At 44.9% G+C, this 21,447-nt stretch overlaps 1 protein-coding gene across 1 annotated transcript in view; it reads right to left on the reverse strand.

Moving 5' to 3' along the window:
- Nucleotides 1-13,600: 13,600 nt before the first annotated feature.
- Nucleotides 13,601-21,447, reverse strand: part of trpm2 (transient receptor potential cation channel, subfamily M, member 2) — a 70,051-nt gene continuing 62,204 nt past the window's right edge. The window contains exons 24-33 of the mRNA XM_042306393.1: nucleotides 19,491-19,578; nucleotides 19,310-19,397; nucleotides 19,018-19,184; nucleotides 18,299-18,360; nucleotides 17,803-17,832; nucleotides 17,625-17,711; nucleotides 17,053-17,131; nucleotides 16,751-16,852; nucleotides 15,493-15,609; nucleotides 13,601-14,553 (exon numbers count right to left, since the gene is read on the reverse strand). Of these exons, the coding sequence (XP_042162327.1) occupies nucleotides 14,428-14,553; nucleotides 15,493-15,609; nucleotides 16,751-16,852; nucleotides 17,053-17,131; nucleotides 17,625-17,711; nucleotides 17,803-17,832; nucleotides 18,299-18,360; nucleotides 19,018-19,184; nucleotides 19,310-19,397; nucleotides 19,491-19,578 (946 nt within the window). The 3' untranslated portion in view covers nucleotides 13,601-14,427. The remainder of the gene's footprint in view (nucleotides 14,554-15,492; nucleotides 15,610-16,750; nucleotides 16,853-17,052; nucleotides 17,132-17,624; nucleotides 17,712-17,802; nucleotides 17,833-18,298; nucleotides 18,361-19,017; nucleotides 19,185-19,309; nucleotides 19,398-19,490; nucleotides 19,579-21,447) is intronic.

Raw genomic sequence — 21,447 nt, forward strand, 5'->3', positions numbered from 1 at the left:
TGTGGGGGTGCTTTGCTGCAGGAGGGACTGGTGCACTTCACAAAATAGATGGCATCATGAGGTAGGAAAATTATTTGGATATATTGAAGCAACATCTCAAGACATCAGTCAGGAAGTTAAAGCTTGGTCGCAAATGGATCTTCCAAATGGACAATGACCCCAAGCATACTTCCAAAGTTGTGGCAAAATGGCTTAAGGACAACAAAGTCAAGGTATTGGAGTGGCCATCACAAAGCCCTGACCTCAATCCTATAGAAAATGTGTGGACAGAACTGAAAAAGCGTCTGCTGGCAAGGAGGCCTACAAACCTGACTCAGTTACACCAGCTCTGTCAGGAGGAATGGGCCAAAATTCACCCAACTTTATTGTGGGAAGCTTGTGGAAGGCTACCTGAAACGTTTGACCCAAGTTAAACAATTTAAAGGCAATGCTACCAAATACTAATTGAGTGCATGTAAACTTCTGACCCACTGGGAATGTGATGAAAGAAATAAAAGCTGAAATAAATAATTCTCTCTACTATTATTCTGACATTTCACATTCTTAAAATAAAGTGGTGATCCTAACTGACCTAAAACAGGGTATTTTTCCTGGGATTAAATGTCAGGAATTGTGAAAAACTGAGTTTAAATGTATTTGGCTAAGGTGTATGTAAACTTCCGACTTCAACTGTACAGTACATATCTCGCAAGGTATGCACACCCTTATCCGCCCACAGTGGGTACACAAAAGGATTCTTGTTTATCAGCACCGGTTATCCGCATCCAGAATGAACTCAGCCTGTGTGCTGTGCTATCTTTATTTGGCATGTGAAAACCAGTTTGACTGGTAATGGCTCGCTTGACGAGTGTGCATGTAGCTTCACAGACAGTGATGAACGCCACCTGATTTCCTTGGCTTTCACCATTTCCCATGTGCTATCATCTATACTGAACAAAAATATAAACGCAACATGTAAAGTGTTGTTCCCATGTTCCATGAGCTGAGATAAAATATCCCAGAAATGTTCCAAATGCACAAATAGCCTATTTCTCTCAAATTTGTTTACATCCCTGTTAGTGAGGATTTCTCCTTTGCCAATATAATCCATCTACCTGACAGGTGTGGCATATCAAGAATCTGATTAAACAGCATGATCATTACACAGGTGTACTTTGTGCCGGGGACAATAAAAGGCCATTCTAAAATGTGCAGTTTTGTCACATAACACAATGCCACAGATGTCTCAAGTTTTAAGGGACCATGAAATTGGCATGCTGACTGCAGGAATGTCCACCAGAACTGTTGCCAGAGAAGTTAATGTTCATTTCTCTACCATAAGTCGCCTCCAACTTCGATTTAGAGAATTTGGCAGTATGCCCAACCGGCCTCACAACCGCAGACCATGTGTAACCACGCCACCCCAAGACCGCCACATCCGGCTTCTTCACCTGCGGGATCGTCTGAAGGGAGAGGGGGTGCTGAAGACTATTACTGTCTGTAATATAGCCCTTTCGTGGGGGAAAACTCATTCTGATTGGCTGGGTCCCGGTTTATGCTCTCCTAGGCCCACCCATGGCTGAACCCCAGACGAGTCTGCAAATTCATAGATTAGGACCTAATTCATTTATTTTCCTTGTGTACAGTAACTCAGTCAAATCTTTTAAATTGTTACGTGTTATGTTTATATATTTGTTCAGTGTACTATTTTACCCCAAAATCAATGAACATTAATAATTTGACCCCTCCCACTGAGAATGTGATCCTGAGTTACAGTTCTCATTTACCACAAATGCATAGTCTCGGCTTTGTTCCTCTGAATCAAACATATGTCACAGTCTGTTTCGAGTAACCTTTAGTCTTTATCTCTCCTAGGCCCCCCATGGCTGAACCTTTAGTCTTTATCTCTCCTAGGCCCACCCATGGCTGAACCTTTAGTCTTTATCTCTCCTAGGCCCCCCATGGCTGAACCTTTAGTCTTTAGCTCTCCTAGGCCCCCATGGCTGAACCTTTAGTCTTTATCTCTCCTCGGCCCACCCATGGCAGAACCTTTAGTCTTTATCTCTCCTAGCCCCCCCCCATGGCTGAACCTTTAGTCTTTTTCTCTCCTAGGCCCACCCATGGCTGAACCTTTAGTCTTTATCTCTCCTTATCTCCAGTATGGCATCTCTAATCTGATTGCCCTTATCTCCAGTATGGCCTCTCTAATCTGATTGCCCTTATCTCCAGTATGGCATCTCTAATCTGATTGTCTTTATCTCCAGTATGGCATCTATAATCTGATTGCCCTTATCTTCAGTATGGCATCTCTAATCTGATTGTTTTTTATCTCCAGGATGGCATCGCTAATCTGATTGCCTTTATCTCCAGTATGGCATCTCTAATCTGATTGCCCTTGTCTCCAGTATGGCATCTCTAATCTGATTGCCCTCATCTCCAGTATGGCATCTCTAATCTGATAGCCCTTATCTCCAGAAAAATCACAGTCTTTAGCTGCTTGTCTAAGACGAGCAACACATTTCTGTCTCAGCAGTTTTCTGTGTTGATAAAATGTCTGTCTGTGTTCACCTGTGGTACGACGTATACATTTAATGCAGCCACAGCCCCGACGTAGTCCGTTGGTTCTCCGGTGTCTGCGAGAAAATGTCCTGCACATCTGTCCCAGCACGATGTAGAAGCAAAGCTCTCGTGTAATCAAACTTGTCTGTACGTGAATAAAATAACTACTAATAGTGTATCTTTATGAAGGCACATGTACTGCTAACTTGATGTTGCTTCACATTACAAGCCACCTGAGAGAGAGATGCTTTCCTCATGAACTCCTACATTCCCACAGGCCCTCATTAGCATATGGCCAATCAGGATGCTATATGCAAATAACACCACACTCTCCTCCGTTGTTTTGTAACCGCATCAACGTCACCGGATAGTATTAATCCTTTACCATCAGCGAACAGCTCCAACGTCATCAACCACCTGTTCCAGCGTGGACCTAGAGTAACAGGCTCACTGTAGCAGTCACACTTTGGCACAGTGTTTTCCATCTTGATGACACTCAAATCAATCAATCAATCAATCAATCAATCGTATTTATGAAGCCCTTTTTTATATCAGCTGATGTCACAAAGTGCTGTACAGAAACCCAGCCTAAAACCCCAAACAGCAAGCAATGCAGGTCTTGAAGCGACGGCAGACAGGAAAAACTCCCTAGAAAGGCCAAAACCTAGAAAGTAACCTAGATCGGAACCAGGCTATGTGGAGTGGCCAGTCCTCTTCTGGCTGTGCCGGGTGGAGATTATAACAGAACATGGCCAAGATGTTCAAATGTTCATAAATGACCAGCATGGTCAAATAATAATAATCACAATAATCAGTGGTTGTCGAGGGAGCAACAGGTGACCTCATGACCTCAGGAGTAAATGTCAGTTGGCTTTTCATAGTTGATCATTGAGAGCTAGACAGCAGGTGCGGTAGAGAGAGAGTCCAAAACAGCAGGTCTGGGACAGGTAGCACGTCCAGTGAACAGCTCAGGGTTCCATAGCTTCAGCAGCAGCATGACCACTTTTCAGATTTAACTATTGTTTTCTAACATTATCCTCATCAACATTGTTCAAACCTATACTTACAACTTGTGCTAAGTTAGGATATTATATTGAATTGAATCAAATCAAAATCAAATCAAATGTATTTATATAGCCCTTTGTACATCAGCTGATATCTCAAAGTGCTGTACAGAAACCCAGCCTAAAACCCCAAACAGCAAGCAATGCAGGTGTAGAAGGAATCATCCAGACTCGGAGGTAAACGTCAACTTGTCTTTATTCCATCACTGTCCGTGTAATAAGCTCCACATTCCTTTACAGGTGTTGTGACGTCATACGTCAGTACATCACATCAATCCACGACATCCCCCTTTCCTTGGATATGAACTTTAACATCAACCAGACATACACAACAACACTCATTCTTTACCTGTATAGCAACCTTTGTATTACCAATAAACAACTGAAATCTGTTCAATGCCGTGGAATTGTCGTGGGCACCGTAGAACAGGTGTGGCCAAACTAGGGCCTGTAGGCAGTGGTAGTTCTTGAAAGGCTCCCTGGGCGAACCCTTTAGTGTAGAACAGGTGTGGCCAAACTAGGGCCTGTAGGCAGTGGTAGTTCTTGAAAGGCTCCCTGGGCGAACCCTTTAGTGTAGAACAGGTGTGGCCAAACTAGGGCCTGTAGGCAGTGGTAGTTCTTGAAAGGCTCCCTGGGCGAACCCTTTAGTGTTGAACAGGTGATTTGTCCCAAAAATTATGCTTTTAGTTAATTTTTTTATATTTAGCATCAGTCTATTTCTAGTTACCCATTCTAAAACTGACTGAAGCTCTATGTTAAGGCTGTTGGTTATTTTACTGTCGTGGTCGAGGTGAATACTGTTGAGTCATCTTGAATGAGATCCAGCATGTATTTTTGCTTAACCTTTATTTAACTAGGCAAGTCAGTTAAAGAACAAATTCTTATTTACAATGACGGCCTACCCCCCCCCGTCCAAACCCTCCCCTAACCGGGACAACGCTGGGCCAATTGTGAGCCGCCCTATTGGACTCCCAGCCGGTTGTGACACAGCCTGGGTACCAACCAGGGTCTGTAGACCGCTGCGCCACTCGGGAGGTCGTATACTTGTGCCATTTGATAAATGGAAATGGGCGTGTTACAAAACAACCCCAAAAATGCCTGATCAGCGATTGCCATTGATTGGCCTATATTAATTAATGCATCTTGCTGACAAATTGACCTTTTTGTAGCCTGAAAAGTGGGACATCTGAAATGGAGCTGAAACTGTCCCGTTACAAACGTGATGGTCAACCTAACACACAGTCAACCTACTAGACTAGACTACAGTGTGTTTTATAACATGAACTTCCTACAGGTCTACCGGTAGCCAGTGATGTAGAGGTAAAGAAAAGGAACAATCCCTTTACTTTCAATTCATTTTTCTGAAAAAGGTGGGCCACCTGCGTTTAGTTGAGTTGACCCTCCACTATGCCTACACTCCGGGTTGGCTAGGTTACTTTATACATGTAATCAGTTACTAGTTACCAGTCCAAAATGTTCATCAGTAACATAACCTTTGGATTACCCCAACTCAGTAACGCAATCTGATTTACATTCAGGTACTTTTAGATTACTTTCTCCTTAAGAGGCATTAGAAGAAGACAAAAGGTACGTTACCAATTGAACGACATCTATTACAGGATAAAGTAATGTTAAGGTTTACAAAGCTGGCCATATATGGATGTTAAATGGTACTTTATGGTTTGAATATGTCGGCGTCTTCTAACCCATCGCTTTCTACTACATATAATAACATGATTAAATTATATCTTTACATTAAAAACCAAAGCCTATCAGAATTCCACTCATTCCAATAAATGTTATACTCCTTGATCTTCAAGAATAGGACTTGGAAATATGGAAGTATAGATTAGCCAAATTGTTTGACCTGAGCATGACCCCAAAACTAAGGACGTATTAGCCAGCCCTACTCTGTTGTTTATGATTTTGTTGTCATGGAGGACTGATTGGGCTCATGGAACGGCATGCTTTACCAAGAGTGTGCAAAGCTGTCATCAAGGCAAAGGATGGCTACTTTGAAGAATCAAAAAAATATTTTGATGTATAAAATAGTCAGAATTAAGAAAAACCCTTGAATGAGTAGGTGTGTCCAAACTTTTGACTGGTACTGTATATATCATTTAAGTCGAAAAATTGATGTATCAACTACAGCCTATAGAATAACAGCTGCATAGTGTGGATCCCAGCCTATGGAATAAAAGTGGGAGTTTTATTGCTCAATCTAATTCATGCTGATAAAAATAAAAAACCCATAGGCCTAAAGGACACTCAAACTCACACACTTTTGATATACTTAAAGGGGCAAGTATATCAAAAGTGTATGAGTTTGAGTGTCCTTTAGGCCTATGGGTTACCGTTTTATGTAATCCCTTACATGTAATCTATTACTCCCCAACCCTGCCTACACCACTGCTGGTAGTCTACCCTCCACTAGGATTACAGTACTGCTGGTAGTCTACCCTCCAATTGGACTACAGTACTGCTGGTAGTCTACCCTCCACTACAGTGCTGCTGGTAGTCTACCCTCCACTATGACTACAGTACTGCTGGTAGTCTACCCTCCACTACAGCACTGCTGGTAGTCTACCCTCCACTACTAGTACTGCTGGTAGTCTACCCTCCACTAGGACTACAGTACTGCTGGTAGTCTACCCTCCACTACAGTACTGCTGGTAGTCTACCCTCCACTAGGACTACAGTACTGCTGGTAGTCTACCCTCCACAGTACTGCTGGTAGTCTACCCTCCACTAGGGTACTACAGTACTGCTGGTAGTCTACCCTCCACTAGGACTACAGTACTGCTGGTATTCTACCCTCCACTACAGTACTGCTGGTAGTCTACCCTACCCTCCACTAGGACTACAGTACTGCTGGTAGTCTACCCTCCACTAGGACTACAGTACTGCTGGTAGTCTACCCCCACTAGGACTACAGTACTGCTGGTAGTCTACCCTCCACTATGGTACTGGTAGTCTACCCTCCACTAGGACTACAGTACTGCTGGTAGTCTACCCTCCACTAGGACTACAGTACTGCTGGTAGTCTACCCTCCACTAGGACTACAGTACTGCTGGTAGTCTACCCTCCACCTACAGTACTGCTGGTACTACCCTCCACTAGGACTGTACTGCTGGTAGTCTACCCTCCACTACAGTACTGCTGGTAGTCTACCCCCTACAGTACTGCTGGTAGTGCTGCTGGTAGTCTACCCTCCACTAGGACTACAGTACTGCTGGTAGTCTACCCTCCACTAGGACTGCACCACTGCTGGTAGTCTACCCTCCATTAGGACTACAGTACTGCTGGTAGCCTACCCCACACTACAGTGCTGCTGGTGGTCTACCCTAGACTAGGATTACAGTACTGCTGGTAGTCTACCCTCCACTACAGCACTGCTGGTAGTCTACCCTCCATGAGGACTACAGTACTGCTGGTAGTCTACCCTCCACTAGGACTACAGTACTAATGGTAGTCTACCCCCCACTAGGACTACAGTACTGCTGGTAGTCTACCCTCCACTACAGTACTACTGGTAGTCTTCTCTCCACTAGGACAACAGTCCTGCTAGTAGTCTACCCTCCACTAGGACTACAGTACTGCTGGTAGTCTACCCTCCACTAGGATTACAGTACTGCTGGTAGTCTACCCTCCACTAGGACTGCACCACTGCTGGTAGTCTACCCTCCATTAGGACTACAGTACTGCTGGTAGTCTACCCTCCACTAGGACTACAGTACTGCTGGTAGTCTACCCTCCACTAGGACTACAGTAGTGCTGGTAGTCTACCCTGACTACAGTACTGTCTACCCCCACTAGGACTACAGTACTGCTGGTAGTCTACCCTCCACTAGGACTACAGTACTGCTGGTAGTCTACCCTCCACTTGGACTACAGTACTGCTGGTAGTCTACCCTCCACTAGGACTACAGTACTGCTGGTAGTCTACCCTCCACTAGGACTACAGTACTGCTGGTAGTCTACCCTCCACTAGGACTACACCACTGCTGGTAGTCTACCGTCCACTACAGCACTGCTGGTAGTCTACCCTCAACTACAGTACTGCTGGTAGTCTACCCTCCACTACAGTACTCCTACCCTTCACTAGGACTACAGTACTGCTGGTAGTCTACCCTCCACTAGGACTACAGTACTGCTGGTAGGCTACAGTACTGCTGGTAGTCTACCCTCCACTAGGACTACAGTACTGCTGGTAGTCTACCCTCCACTAGGATTACAGTACTGCTGGTAGTCTACCCTCCACTAGGACTACAGTACTGCTGGTAGTCTACCCCACTAGGACTGGACCACTGCTGGTAGTCAACCCTCCATTAGGACTACAGTACTGCTGGTAGTCTACCCTCCACTAGACTAGACTACTGCTGGTAGTCTACCCTCCACTAGGACTACAGTACTGCTGGTAGTCTACCCTCCACTACAGTACTGCTGGTAGTCTACCCTCCACTACAGCACTGCTGGTAGTCTGAGGACTACAGTACTGTTGGTAGTCTACCCTCCACTAGGACTACAGTACTGCTGGTAGTCTACCCTCCACTACAGTACTGCTGGTACTACAGTACTGCTGGTAGTCTACCCTCCACTACAGGACTACAGTACTGCTGGTAGTCTACCCTCCACTAGGACTACAGTCCTGGTAGTCTACCCTCCACTAGGACTGCACAGTACTGCTGGTAGTCTACCCCCACTAGGACTACAGTACTGCTGGTAGTCTACCCCCACGAGGACTACAGTACTGCTGGTAGTCTACCATCCACTACAGTACTGCTGGTAGTCTCCCTCCACTACAGTACTGCTGGTAGTCTACCCTCCACTACAGTACTGCTGGTAGTCTACCCTCCACTAGGACTACAGTACCGCTGGTAGTCTACCCTCCACTAGGACTACAGTACTGCTGGTAGTCTACCCTCCACTTGGACTACAGTACTGCTGGTAGTCTACCCTCCACTAGGACTACAGTACTGCTGGTAGTCTACCCTCCACTAGGACTACAGTACTGCTGGTAGTCTACCCTCCACTAGGCTGGTAGTCTACCAGCACTCCACCCTCAACTACAGTACTGCTGGTAGTCTACAGTACTGCTGGTAGTCTACCCTTCACTAGGACTACAGTACTGCTGGTAGTCTACCCTCCACTAGGACTACAGTACTGCTGGTAGTCCCTCCACTACAGCCTGGTAGTCTACCCTCCACTACAGTCCTGCTGGTAGTCTACCCTCCACTAGGACTACAGTACTGCTGGTAGTCTACCCTCCACTAGGATTACAGTACTGCTGGTAGTCTACCCTCCACTAGGACTACAGTACTGCTGGTAGTCTACTCCCACTAGGACTGGACCAGTGGTAGTCTGCTGGCTGGTAGTCTACCCCCACTCCACCCTAGACTAGGATTACAGTACTGCTGGTAGTCTACCCTCCACTAGGACTACAGTACTGCTGGTAGTCTACCCTCCACTACAGTACTGCTGGTAGTCTACCCTCCACTACAGCACTGCTGGTAGTCTACCCTACACGAGGACTACAGTACTGTTGGTAGTCTACCCTCCACTAGGACTACAGTACTGCTGGTAGTCTACCCTCCAATAAGACTACAGTACTGCTGGTAGTCTACCCCCCACTAGGACTACAGTACTGCTGGTAGTCTACCCTCCACTACAGTACTACTGTTAGTCTACCCTCCACTAGGACCACAGTACTGCTGGTAGTCTACCCTCCACTAGGACTACAGTACTGCTGGTAGTCTACCCTCCACTAGGACTGCACCACTGCTGGTTGTCTACTGCACCACTGCTGGTTGTCTACCCCCACTAGGACTACAGTACTGCTGGTAGTCTACCCCCCACGAGGACTACAGTACTGCTGGTAGTCTACCATCCACTACAGTACTGCTGGTAGTCTACCCTCCACTACAGTACTGCTGGTAGTCTACCCTCCACTACAGTACTGCTGGTAGTCTACCCTCCACTAGGACTACAGTCCTGCTGGTAGTCTACCCTCCACTAGAACTACAGCACTGCTGGTAGTCTACCCTCCACTAGAACTACAGCACTGCTGGTAGTCTACCCTCCACAAGGACTACAGCACTGCTGGTTGTCTACCCTCCACTATGACTACAGTACTGCTGGTTGTCTACCCTCCACTAGGACTACACCACTGCTGGTAGTCTACCCTCCACTACAGTACTGCTGGTAGTCTACCCTCATCTAGGACTACAGTGCTGCTGGTAGTCAACCCTCCACTAGGACTACAGTACTGCTGGTAGTGTACCCTCCATTAGGACTACAGTATTAATGGTAGTATACCCTCCACTAGGACTACAGTACTGCTGGTAGTCTACCCTCTACTACAGTGCTGCTGGTAGTCTACCCTCCCCTAGGATTACAGTGCTGCTGGTAGTCTACCCTCCACTAGGACTACAGTACTGCTGGTAGTCTACCCTCCACTAGGACTACAGTACTGCTGGTAGTCTACCCTCCACTACAGTGCTGCTGGTAGTCTACCCTCCACTATGACTACAGTACTGCTGGTAGTCTACCCTTCACTAGGACTACAGTACTGCTGGTAGTCTAACCTCCACTACAGTACTGCTGGTAGTCTACCCTCCACTACAGTACTGCTGGTAGTCTACCCTCCACTACAACTACAGTACTGCTGGTAGTCCACCCTTCACTAGGACAACAGTACTGCTGGTAGTCTACCCTCCACTAGGACTACCCTTCTGTAGACTAGCTGTCTAGTTATATTGCTGTCTAGCTGTAGGCTAGTGATATTGGTGTCTAGCTGTCGGCTAGTTGTCTAGTGATATTGGTGTCTAGCTGTTGGCTAGTTGTCTCGTGGTATTGGTGTCTAGCTGTAGGCTAGTTGACTATTGATATTGGTGTCTAGCTGTAGGCTAGTTGTCTAGTAATATTGGTTTCTAGCTGCAGGCTAGTTGTCTAGTTATATTGGTGTCTAGTTGTCTAGTGATGTTGGTGTCAAGCTGTATGCTAGTCGTCTAGTGATATTGGTGTCTAGCTGTGGGCTAGTTGTCTAGTAATATTGGTGTCTAGCTGTAGGCTAGTTGACTAGAGATATTGGTGTCTAGCTGTAGGCTAGTTGTCTAGTGATATTGGTATCTAGCTGTAGGCTAGTTGACTAGAGATATTGGTGTCTAGCTGCAGGCTAGTTGTCTAGTTATATTGGTGTCTAGTTGTAGGCTAGTTGTCTAGTGATATTTGTGTCTAGTGATATTGGTGTCTAGCTGTAGGCTAGTTGACTAGAGATATTGGTGTCTAGCTGTGGGCTAGTTGTCTAGTGATATTGGTGTCTAGCTGCAGGCTAGTTGTCTAGTTATATTGGTGTCTAGCTGTAGGCTAGTTGTCTGGTGATATTGGTGTCTAGCTGTAGACTAGTTGTCTAGTGATATTGGTGTCTAGCTGTAGGCTAGTTGTCTAGTGATATTGGTGTCTAGCTGCAGGCTAGTTGTATAGTGATATTGGTGTCTAGCTGTGGGCTAGTCTAGAGATATTGGTGTCTAGCTGTAGGCTAGTTGTCTAGTGATATTGGTGTCTAGCTGTAGACTAGTTGTCTAGTGATATTGGTGTCTAGCTGTAGGCTAGTTGTCTAGTGATATTGGTGTCTAGCTGCAGGCTAGTTGTATAGTGATATTGGTGTCTAGCTGTGGGCTAGTTGTCTAGAGATATTGGTGTCTAGCTGTAGGCTAGTTGTCTAGTGATATTGGTGTCTAGCTGCAGGCTAGTTGTATAGTGATATTGGTGTCTAGCTGCAGGCTAGTTGTCTAGAGATATTGGTGTCTAGCTGTGGGCTAGTTGACTAGAGATATTGGTGTCTAGCTGTAGGCTAGTTGTCTAGTTATATTGGTGTCTAGCTGCAGGCTAGTTGTCTAGTATTGGTGTCTAGCTAGTTGTCTAGAGATATTGGTGTCTAGCTGTAGGCTAGTTGACTAGAGATATTGGTGTCTAGCTGTAGGCTAGTTGTCTAGTGATATTGGTGTCTAGCTGTAGGCTAGTTGTCTAGTGATATTGGTGTCTAGCTGTAGGCTAGTTGTCTGGTGATATTGGTGTCTAGCTGTAGGCTAGTTGTCTAGTGATATTGGTGTCTAGCTGTAGGCTAGTTGTCTAGTGATATTGGTGTCTAGCTGTAGGCTAGTTGTCTAGTGATATTGGTGTCTAGCTGTAGGCTAGTTGTCTAGTGATATTGGTGTCTAGCTGTAGACTAGTTGTAGTGATATTGGTGTCTAGCTGTAGGCTAGTTGTCTAGTGATATTGGTGTCTAGCTGTAGGCTAGTTGTATAGTGATATTGGTGTCTAGCTGTAGACTAGTTGTATAGTGATATTGGTGTCTAGCTGCAGGCTAGTTGTATAGTGATATTGGTGTCTAGCTGTAGACTAGTTGTATAGTGATATTGGTGTCTAGCTGTAGGCTAGTTGTCTAGTGATATTGGTGTCTAGCTGCAGGCTAGTTGTATAGTGATATTGGTGTCTAGCTGTGGGCTAGTTGTCTAGTGATATTGGTGTCTAGCTGTAGGCTAGTTGTCTAGTGATATTGGTGTCTAGCTGTAGGCTAGTTGTCTAGTGATATTGGTGTCTAGCTGTGGGCTAGTTGTCTAGTGATATTGGTGTCTAGCTGTGGGCTAGTTGTCTAGTGATATTGGTGTCTAGCTGTGGGCTAGTTGTATAGTGATATTGGTGTCTAGCTGTAGGCTAGTTGTATAGTGATATTGGTGTCTAGCTGTGGGCTAGTTGTCTAGTGATATTGGTGTCTAGCTGTAGGCTAGTTGTCTAGTGATATTGGTGTCTAGCTGTAGGCTAGTTGTCTAGTGATATTGGTGTCTAGCTGTAGGCTAGTTGTCTAGTGATAGCTTTGTGTCTAGTGATATTGGTGTCTAGCTGTGGGCTAGTTGTCTAGTGATATTGGTGTCTAGCTGTGGCTAGTTGTCTAGTGATATTGGTGTCTAGCTGTAGGCTAGTTGACTAGAGATATTGGTGTCTAGCTGTGGGCTAGTTGTCTAGTGATATTGGTGTCTAGCTGCAGGCTAGTTGTCTAGTTATATTGGTGTCTAGTTGTCTAGTGATGTTGGTGTCAAGCTGTATGCTAGTCGTCTAGTGATATTGGTGTCTAGCTGTAGGCTAGCTATCTAGTGATATTGGTATCTAGCTGTAGTCTAGTTGAGTAGTGATATTGGGTTCAAGCTTAAATGATTCAACACTACTGCGTGGATAGTGCTGCCACAGAAATAGGTGGTGTTTGTGTAATTTGGAAGCTTTTATTTTCATATTTACCACTGTAAAACATATTTACCACTACATTTGAAAGAAATAGGAGAATATTGAATTAGCATTATTTAGAGACCCCCCCCATAGTTTGACATTTGCTGAATTTAGGGGAGCTAACATCTCTGAGCCCCCCATAATTCCCACCTTGACTATGTGCATATGTTTTCAATATGGGCTAACTGGTCTAATCCAGTTTGCTTGCTTATATCTGATACGTCAGTACATTGTGGTGGATGAATCAGAATTAGTTGGGTAACATAAATAAGATGTTTTATTTACATAATATGCTTATTCGAGATACTTGTCATTAGAATGTTTCCCTTTGGACTATAGGGTTGGCAGTTGCACTTCTCAGTTAGGGCTCAGTCACTTGGGGCCCAGAGAGGGGAGAGATCAGGCTTGTCTTCATATGTGAATGTATCTGTTAAACCATCTGGTGCTATGCAGAATATCAGAAGGGGAGGAGGACAGAATGGAACATTGTCTTCTTCTTCTTAAACCATGTGAAGGGATGGCGTGATTAATGGGGAACCAATCAATTGTCTCCACAATGTCTGTGCGCCAGTCGCTCCCTCCTTTTCCCATTGGGGGGAGGAGTATGGCAGTGTCTGGAACCATTGTATGTCCCCTCTGATGTTGCACTTATCTTGACCTAGTATATGACCTACAGGCTCACTCCCCTCAGTGAGCTTGTCCAGGAGTGGGGGATTCTTGAGATGGGAGTATCTAGAGTTGACAATTGATATATGCCATTGGATGAGTTGGTGTTTTTGTACTATGAAGTAGCAGGAACGAGATTAGAACCTCGTCTTAGAGAACAAACTGAACAATAATTTATAGCTAATGCTATCTGGCTATGGGATACTCCTTTCTAAAGTAAAAAGCCACACATGGTGTGTCATGTAAATTGAGAGGGGTTGATCTTTGCTATAAAAGATCTCAGTTGCCATTATGTTGACACTCTCAACGTTTTCATTAGAGAATCGTTGAAAGTCAAAAGCTATTGCAAAAGCTTAATAAGTATAATTAAAGGTGAAATTTAAGTATAACTCTGACTGGTGTGTGGTTTGTAACTCTCCTCATTTGGTAATACAGGAAAATAATCTACCACAACATTCTGTCCTCTTTTAATCTGAACTTCCATTAAACAGTATACACTACATTACGGTATATATACTATTAAGGCCTATCAAATATATACATATAGTATCTCACAGTGAAGGAAGACATATTTACAAACAGTTTGCTACATCCGCAGTAACATCTGCTAAACACGTGTATGTGACCAATAAAATGTGATTTATATATAGTCCTCCTACATGTCTCATACATTAGTATAACTCAACAGTACTCTAAACAGTACAGTATATCTCAACAGTGCTCTAACCAGTACAGTGTATCTCAACACTACTCTAAACAGTGCAGTGTATCTCAACAGTACCCTAAACAGTACATTGTGGGTCCTCTTGCTAGCTAAAAGGTCCTCTGGTGCAGCTAGAAGGTCCTCTGGTGCAGCTGGAAGGTCCTCTTGTGAAGTTAGAAGGTCCTCTGGTGCAGCTCGGCCACCCGTCTCAGAGCATCTCTCTGGTAAGAACACATCCTGGTCCTGCTGCTCACCTCCGTCCACCGGACCAGCTCCACACAGCCCACGGTATTCTCAGCCTGGAGGGGAGAAAACATACAGTGCCTTGCGAAAGTATTCGGCCCCCTTGAACTTTGCGACCTTTTGCCACATTTCAGGCTTCAAACATAAAGATATAAAACTGTATTTTTTTGTGAAGAATCAACAACAAGTGGGACACAATCATGAAGTGGAACGACATTTATTGGATATTTCACTGGACCAGCACCACACAGCCCAGACTACTAACTCTAAATCACTGAACCAGCTCCACAGCACAGATTACTAACTCTAAACCACTGGACTAGCACCACAGCCCAGACTACTAGCTCTAACCCACTGGACCAGCACCACAGCCCAGACTACTAACTCTAACCCACTGGACCAGCACCACAGCCCAGACTACTAACTCTAAACCACTGGACCAGCTCAACAGCACAGACCACTAACTCTAAACCACTGGACCAGCACCACATCCCAGACTACTAACTCTCACCCACTGGACCAGCACCACAGCCCAGACTACTAACTCTCACACAACACCAGGGGAATAAGGATAGGATATAGCATGTTATAGGGGAAGTGTTGTCGAATATGGTGTTCTGTCAGGATAGGATATAGCATGTTAAAGGGGAAGTGGTGCCGTGTGTGTGTTCTGTCAGGATAGGATATAGCATGTTAAAGGGGAAGTGGTGCCGTGTGTGTGTTCTGTCAGGATAGGATATAGCATGTTATAGGAGAAGTGGTGCCATGTGTGTGTTCTGTAAGGATAGGATATAGCATGTTATAGGGGAAGTGTTGTGGAGTATGGTGTTCTGGAAGGATAGGATATAGCATGTTATAGGGGAAGTGGTGCCGTGTGTGTGTTCTATAAGGATAGGATATAGCATGTTATAGGGGAAGTGTTGTGGAGTATGGTGTTCTGGAAGGATAGGATATAGCATGTTATAGGGGAAGTGGTGCCGTGTGTGTGTTCTCACCATGCGGTTGATATCAGCCATCAGTAGACTTCTCCTGTCTAGATGGATGTTCAGGACTGTAGTTTCTACCCAGGCATCGTCTGTGTTCCTGACGTCGTCTACGTAGCCCTCATGGACCTGCAGGACACAGGTACAGCAACTGACCTCAGCTATCACCAGTATCCCTGCACTGGTATTGACCAGTATATAGTGTTTTCGCTGTTTTCTGACTTAGGCCAGGATTCAAACAGATCGCTGGTTATAGTCATTACAGCTGTTAAAGGCATTATTCCCACGTTAGCGGAGACTGCATTCACGGTGAACGCTGCATTTGTCAGCTCATTCTGAAATGACCTTTTCATTTCTAAGGCGGAATCTGTAACGTTTCAGCAATACAGATTGAATAGAGCCCTCAGTGTTAGTGCTGTAATAGATTGATTGAATAGAGCCCTCAGTGTTAGTGCTGTAATAGATTGATTGAATAGAGCCCTCAGTGTTAGTGCTGTAATAGATTGATTGAATAGAGCCCTCAGTGTTAGTGCTGTAATAGATTGATTGAATAGAGCCCTCAGTGTTAGTGCTGTAATAGATTGACTGAATAGAGCCCTCAGTGTTAGTGCTGTAATAGATTGACTGAATAGAGCCCTCAGTGTTAGTGCTGTAATAGATTGATTGAATAGAGCCCTCAGTGTTGGTGCTGTAATAGATTGACTGAATAGAGCCCTCAGTGTTAGTGCTGTAATAGATTGATTGAATAGAGCCCTCAGTGTTGTGCTGCTGTAATAGATTGAATAGATGAATAGAGCCCTCAGTGTTAGTGCTGTAATAGATTGATTGAATAGAGCCCTCAGTGTTAGTGCTGTAATAGATTGATTGAATAGAGCCCTCAGTGTTAGTGCTGTAATAGATTGACTGAATAGAGCCCTCAGTGTTTGTGCTGTAATAGATTGATTGAATAGAGCCCTCAGTGTTAGTGCTGTAATAGATTGATTGAATAGAGCCCTCAGTGTTAATGCATTCCACCGTGCTGTGTCCACCTGCTGTATCCTGTGCACGTGACAAATACACTTGGACTTGTTTGAGTTTGATTTGACTAGCACAGCTACTAACTAGAACAGTAACATGAGAGACTGTCATTGTAAAGTAACATATTTATTACATTAACGGTTTGGTGCTTGCAGTATACAGTAGAATCTGTGGTCATGTTTCATGGTACCACAACTACCACTGACAGTAGCTATAGGGCTTTTATTAAGCTTGAGGAGCAGGTCAGGTGTACCTTGGTTACCTCTACCACCTTAGTTTTTATCCTGTCATAGATCTTCTGTCCCATAATCCTCAGTAATCTGTCTGGCAGGGGCTCGTCTGATTGGACAGGACCCTTGAAGGAAACAGAAGAGTTTGTCAGTAGGAATCAACACTCTCAGATTTAATAAGTTCATGTCATAGAACCTCGATCTCCAAGCTTCCTCAAATGGAGCGTAAAGATGATTATTTCATTATTTGTCGACTATGTAAAAGGATATTTATCAAAGCACACAAGAGTCCACATACTGTACATTCTGTCCATTCTGTACTCACCCCAGGTAGTGTCCAGAGCCCATCCTCCTGGTCCCAGACCGCCAGGAACTCCAGAGCAGATCTCTCACTGTCTCTCCACCTGTAGATCAACAGCAACAGGTTATTATAATATTATAAACTATTAAAGCAGATCTCTCAGTAGATCAACAACAACAGAGTACACTGAAACAACACACTATCCATCAACTACACATGGTTTATTCTCCTCAGAGAGTTTTATCCTCTAGCTAACTAAACTACGACTGTTTCCCAAATGGCACCCTATTCCCTATACAGTGCACAACTATTGACCAGGGCCCATAGGGCTCTAGTTAAATGTAGTGGACTACTATTGACCAGGACCCATACGGCTCTAGTTAAATGTAGTCCACTACTATTGACCAGGGCCCATAGGGCTCTAGTTAAATGTAGTGCACTACTATTGACCAGGGCCCATAGGGCTCTAGTTAAATGTAGTGCACTACTATTGACCAGGGCCCATAAGGCTCTAGTTAAATGTAGTGCACCATATAGGGAAAAGGGTGCCATTTGGAATGCATGATAAGCTGTTATCTATCTGTGGAGCCTCGTACCTTGTGAGGACAGGGTCCAGGATCAGGTTTGGACCCAGACAGGTCAGTGCTCCTCTTCCTTTCATGCCTGTCCTGCCTCCTGGGTTTCTACACACGTTAGAGATGACTGATATTAGGCAACAAAACACATTGATTAAAATATGGTTATAAGCTGTTTCTACGTGTTATGTCTTCATACCTGTAACGCTTTACAGAATCAGGTTCTGATCTGAGGGCGGAAAGCAGAGTGGGATACAACAGACACAAATAATGTCATGTGGTCCCAGAGGAAGAATTACACTGTGGATTCCTCATCTATCTGCTCCTGACCCAAACAACTCACCCATCTGTCTGATTCTGGCCCAAACAACTCACCCATCTGTCTGATTCTGGCCCAAACAACTCACCCATCTGTCTGATCCTGACCCAAACAACTCACCCATCTGTCTGATCCTGGCCCAAACAACTCACCCATCTGTCTGATCCTGGCCCAAACAACTCACCCATCTGTCTGATCCTGACCCAAACAACTCACCCATCTGTCTGATCCTGACCCAAACAACTCACCCATCTGTCTGATCCTGGCCCAAACAACTCACCCATCTGTCTGATCCTGACCCAAACAACTCACCCATCTGTCTGATCCTGACCCAAACAACTCACCCATCTGTCTGATCCTGGCCCAAACAACTCACCCATCTGTCTGATCCTGGCTGTCTCCATTCAGAACAGGAGGATTGTAAAGGATGAAGTCAACCTGGAACAGAGGAGATGTATTTACTGAAACCATTATAAACCACGTAACAATATCATTAGAATGAGATGTTCAACTGCAGTAACTCAGCTGTGTCTGAAATAGCTCATATTCCTGTACAGTGCCATATGTGCTCTGGTCAAAAGAAGTGAACTATAGGAACAGGGTGCGAACACAGCCTTAGTAACTCTACTGTGAGGTAACACAATAAGTATGGGGTAATATTAGTCAGGCACCTCCCAGGGCACCTTCTCCTCTAGGAGTTACAGTATAATATTAGTCAGGCACCTCCCAGGGTACCTTCTCCTCTAGGAGTTATAATATTAGTCAGGCACCTCCCAGGGTTCCTTCTCCTCTAGGAGTTATAATATTAGTCAGGCACCTCCCAGGGCACCTCCTCCTCTAGGAGTAATAATATTAGTCAGGCACCTCCAAGGGAACCTTCTCCTCTAGGAGTTATAATATTAGTCAGGCATCTCCCAGGGCACCTTCTCCTCTAGGAGTTATAATATTAGTCAGGAACCTCCAAGGGAACCTTCTCCTCTTAGAGTAATAATATTAGTCAGGCACCTCCCAGGGCACCTTCTCCTATTAGGTTATTTAAGTCAGGCACCTTCCAGGGCACCTTCTGCTCTAGGAGTTATAATATTAGTCAGGCACCTCCCAGGGCACCTTCTCCTCGAGAACAGGGAAGCGAGGGACGGTACTGTCAGGGTAGTCCAGACGCCGGGCGTTGACATGGTAAAACGTCTTCTCTCTCTCTGTCTTCTCCTGTCTATGGGGTTCATTGGGTTCACTTTCAGACCTCTTCAGTTTACCAGGTGAGGCTAGATAGATTACACATAGGACAACATGTAAATACAGCTATCTATCTACAGTATTTACTGTATCTACGGAAACAGAGTCCAGTGAGAGGGGGAATAATATTCTACTCCAGAAATCAGGACCTCACCCAGCTGTGGAGCCTCCTCTTTAGAGTGTAGACCCTGAGCTTTGAGGGTGTCCATGATCCACTGGAGAGCTCTGGCTGACTGGGAGACCTGGAGAAGTGATAACAATAGTCCTAAATGTGTTGAAAACGTTATAAACACAGTAAGTCAGAGTGATGTGTAAAGTGATATGGAGGTCAATACCTGCTCCTCTAGTCTGGTCAATCTCTTCACTAAAGCAACCGACCCTGTGGCCTCCTCCCTCTGTAGCAGCTCTGTTATGGTGCAAACCCTGGGGACGAAAACACTGAATCACACAGATCCTAACCCTGGGGACGAAGACACTGAATCACACAGATCCTAACCCTGAGGACGAAGACACTGAATCACACAGATCCTAACCCTGAGGACGAAGACACTAAATCACACAGATCCTAACCCTGAGGGGTGACACTGAATCACACAGATCCTAGCCCTGAGGACGAAGACACTGAATCACACAGATCCTAACCCTGAGGGGTGACAATGAATCACACAGATCCTAACCCTGGGGACGAAGACACTGAATCACACAGATCCTAACCCTGGGGACGAAGACACTGAATCACACAGATCCTAACCCTGGGGACGAAGACACTGAATCACGCAGATCCTAACCCTGGGGGGGACACAGATTTTTTAAATTGGTTTATTTAACCAGGTAGGCCAGTTGAGAACAAGTTCTCATTTACAACTGTGACCTGGCCAAGATAAAGCAAAGCAGTGTGACAAAAACAACAGAGTTACACATGGAATAAACAATAAACAAGCCAATAACACAATAAAAAGTCAATGACACAGTAGAAAAAAAGAAAGTCTATATACAGTGTGTGCAAAAGGCATGAGGAGGGAGGCAATAAATAGGCCATAGGAGTGAATAATTACAATTGAGCAGATTAACACTGGAGTGATAAATGATCAGATGAACATGTGCAGGTAGAGATACTGGTGTGCAAAAGAGCAGCAAAGTAAATAAAATAAAAACAGTATGGGGATGAGGTAGGTAGATTCGGTGGGCTATATACTGATGGACTATGTACAGCTGCAGCATTCGGTTAGCTGCTTAGATAGCTGATGTTTAAAGTTGGTGAAGGAAATAAAAGTCTCTAACATTAGCGATTTTTGCAATTCGTTCCAGTCACTGGCAGCAGAGAACTGGAAGGAAAGGCGGCCAAATGAGGTGTTGGTTTTGGGGATGATCAGTGAGATATACCTGCTGGAACATGTGCTACGGATGGGTGTTGCCATCGTGACCAGTGAACTGAGATAAGGCGGAGCTTTACCTAGCATCGACTTATAGATGACCTGGAGCCAGTGGGTCTGGCGACGAATATGAAAGCGAGGGCCAGCCAACGAGAGCATACAGGTCGCATTGGTGGGTGGTATAAGGGGCTTTGGTAACAAAACGGATGGCATTGTGATAGACTGCATCCAGTTTGCTGAGTAGAGTATTAGAAGCTATTTTGTAGATGACATCGCCGAAGTTGAGGATCGGTAGGATAGTCAGTTTTACTAGGGTAAGTTTGGCGGTGTGAGTGAAGGAGGCTTTGTTGCGAAATAGAAAGATGATTCTAGATTTGATTTTGGATTGGAGATGTTTAATATGAGTCTGGAAGGAGATTTTGCAGTCTAACCAGACATCTAGGTATTTATAGTTGTCCACATATTCTAAGTCAGAACCGTCCAGAGTAGCGATGCTATCCGGCGTGCGGGTACGGGCAGCGAACAGTTGAAAAGGATGCATTTGGTTTTACTAGCGTTTAAGAGCAGTTGGAGGCCAGGGAAGGAGTTTTGTAATGGCATTGAAGCTCGTTTGGAGGTTTGTTAGCACAGTGACTGCGGTTGAAAATGTGCCGGCTGGCTAAAACCAGCACTTTTACTGAAACGTTGATTAATGTGCACTGTCCCTGTAAAAATTAAATAAACACAGAAACTCATAAACAGAGTCGAAAGCCTTGGCCAGGTCGATGACGACGGCTGCACAGTACTGTCTTTTATCGATGGCGATTATATCGTTTAGTACCTTGAGCGTGGCTGAGGTGCACCCGTGACCGGCTCGGAAACCGGATTGCACAGCGGAGAAGGTACGGTGGGATTCGAAACGGTCAGTGATCTGTTTATT

The sequence above is a fragment of the Oncorhynchus tshawytscha genome, linkage group LG26, assembly GCF_018296145.1.
Source record: "Oncorhynchus tshawytscha isolate Ot180627B linkage group LG26, Otsh_v2.0, whole genome shotgun sequence".
Lineage (NCBI taxonomy): Eukaryota > Metazoa > Chordata > Actinopteri > Salmoniformes > Salmonidae > Oncorhynchus > Oncorhynchus tshawytscha.